Source organism: Perca flavescens, chromosome 13, assembly GCF_004354835.1.
Source record: "Perca flavescens isolate YP-PL-M2 chromosome 13, PFLA_1.0, whole genome shotgun sequence".
Lineage (NCBI taxonomy): Eukaryota > Metazoa > Chordata > Actinopteri > Perciformes > Percidae > Perca > Perca flavescens.
This window is the reverse complement of record NC_041343.1, coordinates 13,124,684-13,127,403: the sequence shown is the minus strand read 5'-3', so window position 1 is coordinate 13,127,403 and position 2,720 is coordinate 13,124,684. Positions and strand designations below refer to the sequence as shown.

The window sequence follows — 2,720 nt, the reverse complement described above, 5'->3', positions numbered from 1 at the left end:
CCCAACACTGTTAAAATTTACAGCTATTCACCTGTCATTTTTATCAGCTCGCTTTCGGGTCAGACTGAATTGTCCACGAAACTTGCACAGAGATCAACTGCGCAACTGGGTTGCCAGGTTGAGGTGACAAACGGGTGTGGATTGTGTGAATAGGATGCGTTTCATAAAATATCTGGCAACTGGTCAACATTAGAGAAATATTGGTCCGATTATTTAAAAAGGAGTTTTGGCCCTGAAAATTACAGGAGTTTCCCGGGAGAAATAACAAACCTGGAGAGGTCCGGGAAATAGGGCTAAAAAACGGGAGAAAACCGGGAAAAACGGGAGTGTTGGCAGGTATGGCTAAATCAAGTTATCCCACAACAGTTCTGACACGCACAGTTGTATACTTCTGAGCTACAAACGCAACTACAGAGGTTTCCGAAGCTGGTGATGATTGATTCCTATCCACTCTCATCTCTTCCTGACAAGCCGAGGAGCATCTCGCTGCAGCCTGCGCGGGAAGGCGGGACTTGACATCAAGCATATAAAACAATTAGTGCAAATGATCCAGTAGATGGCGCCAATGTTAAATCAATGTTAGCTAGCGTTACAATGCATTCTTCCAACAGTGAGGTCACATAAACTGATGATGTAGGCTACTACAATTTAATTTATTGTATTATTTGTATACTGTCAGTACTTTTAGAGCAACTTTTATAAAGGGCCTGGAACATGTATATTTTAACCTATAGGCTATAACATAGGCCTACTGTATATTGATTGATTTGAATTCACTTAAAAAACACTTAATCAAATCAAATTACCAAAACCTAATTGCTACTGGATTGCTGGACAGAACATAATTAATCTTCCATGTGTAGTACACTTTCCTTGATGGATATTTACAGAATGCACAGATAAAAGGAACAGGGAGTCAATTGGGGCCCAAACCTATGTTTTTGCCCCAGGGCCCCCTCGTGCATTAATCCGACCATACAGCTCTGAAAAAGTTTGCTGTTTCTTGATGCAAAACATGCGCGTTCAAAAGTTGTATACAAAGTCAAGTCAAAACACTCAATAGGAAATAACATTGGATAAAAGAATGTCTCTTCACACCATTGACAGCTTTGACATTTTATTGTTCCATTAAGCATATCTTACAGGTTTTGTAAGCAGTACCAACTTAAAAAGCCACCAAACTGTTAGTAATTATGACTAATTCTATAATCCAGGCCATCTCTTTCCTTCACATCAAAGTGTATGTATACAGGATGATCCATTCAAAGCCATATTTTCATAGGGGAGTGGAAGATGGAAACAGATGTGATGTAGTTCAGTGCCACACGAAAAACTTGAGTCACACATGAAAAGCAAAGAAAAGTCTAAGGTTCTGGCAGGCCACACTTGGATAGGGGGTTGGATTTTCTGCTGGCAAGGTGTCATCTACATGAACTCGTTGAGGAAGCTATGGACGGTCCCTTCAGGTGTCGCCTCCAAAGGCTGTCCCAGACAAATGGAGGGCACCATGAGGAGATCAGGATCCTTGATCTCGGTGTCAATCTCCGTGAGGCTGTGAGAAAATGACATGGAGATTATTTCGACGACATTCATTATAACCTGTGGTGCTAACAGATACTAGAAAGTCGCATCAATATGTGTCATTTGCCCCTAGCATTTCAAAATAATTCCCCAACCTGAAAAGGAATGATGAGGACTCATAGAAGTAGAATGTGCTCACAGGCAAACATTCCATGGTAACAGCCATGTAGTACTTGCCTGAAATAAAGAAAGATGGAAACAAATTCAAGTCATAATAAACTCTGTCACATATTATTACTATTATTATTATTATTATTATTATTATTATTATTATTATTATTATTATTATTATTATTATTATATGTATTATTTTATAGCATCTCTCTCACCTTTCTTGTCTGGCATTGATCCTGTCCATGCATTGATTTTTAATCCCTCCCCTTCAATGGATGGATTCCCAGTGTTTACTGTAGTCATGAACGTTGCATCATCGGGGATATCTAGAGGGTGCTGGGTGCATTGCAATGTTTTTTTCTCACAGCTCTGGTTTTTGAGGTCAATCTCATAGAATATCCCCTGCCAGATGTAGACAGAGATTTAAATGTCAAGGTGAAAAACAGCATCAAGTGAACTGTCACTTATAAAAAGGAAAGAAATCAGTTACCTTATCGAAAAACATCAGCACATCCAAACCTACGGATGTGTTGACGGGGTGGCTCTCGTTTGATCTGAACCGTAGTTTCTTGCCCATTGAGTCATAAGTGAATGCACCAAATGCTTTCACTTCACCCTTAAGGCTTAACTGGTGTCATTCAACAACATACATTCAGAGAGAAAGAGAATAGGTTTAATGCTATATTTTAAAATGCTTTAAAAAGTACAAGGAGGACTATTGGTCTTGAAAGACAAATTTGAAGAACTCACGGCAGTCATGAATCCTGTCATATTGGGTGCATCTGAAAGACAACAGTGTCAGTTAGATGGGTCTTACGCATGCTGATAACAAGATAGAAGACATTAGACACATTTTAAACCAATACAACAATAACCAAAATGATGGAACTACAAGATCTTACGACAAGGCTGATGGTGATCTGCATGGGTGGTGGCAGTCAAGCAGATGAAGACGAAGAGCGTAAAAGCTGCATACATTTTCCTGGTCCAGAGGGAGTCACAAAATACAGTTCGAGATGGCAAAA

The 2,720-nt window shown here is 39.6% G+C and overlaps 1 protein-coding gene across 1 annotated transcript; it reads right to left on the bottom strand.

The window, feature by feature from the left end:
• Positions 1-1,104: 1,104 nt before the first annotated feature.
• epd (ependymin) lies at positions 1,105-2,720 on the bottom strand. The gene is made up of 6 exons (XM_028596165.1): positions 2,598-2,720; positions 2,446-2,477; positions 2,186-2,323; positions 1,911-2,097; positions 1,677-1,758; positions 1,105-1,552 (listed from the first exon to the last, which is right to left on the bottom strand). Exons 1-6 carry the CDS (start codon positions 2,671-2,673, stop codon positions 1,426-1,428), a joined length of 642 nt encoding a protein of 213 aa, XP_028451966.1. The 5' UTR covers positions 2,674-2,720; the 3' UTR covers positions 1,105-1,425.

Excerpts from the sequence above, each read along its gene's own strand:
- epd (XM_028596165.1), bottom strand. The coding sequence starts at position 2,673 with ATGTATGCAGCTTTTACGCTCTTCGTCTTCATCTGCTTGACTGCCACC. Across the intron at positions 1,759-1,910 it reads ATCAATGCCAGACAAGAAAG|GCAAGTACTACATGGCTGTT; the intron begins GTGAGAGAGATG and ends TCTTTATTTCAG. Across the intron at positions 1,553-1,676 it reads TCCTCATCATTCCTTTTCAG|CCTCACGGAGATTGACACCG; the intron begins GTTGGGGAATTA and ends ATTTTCTCACAG.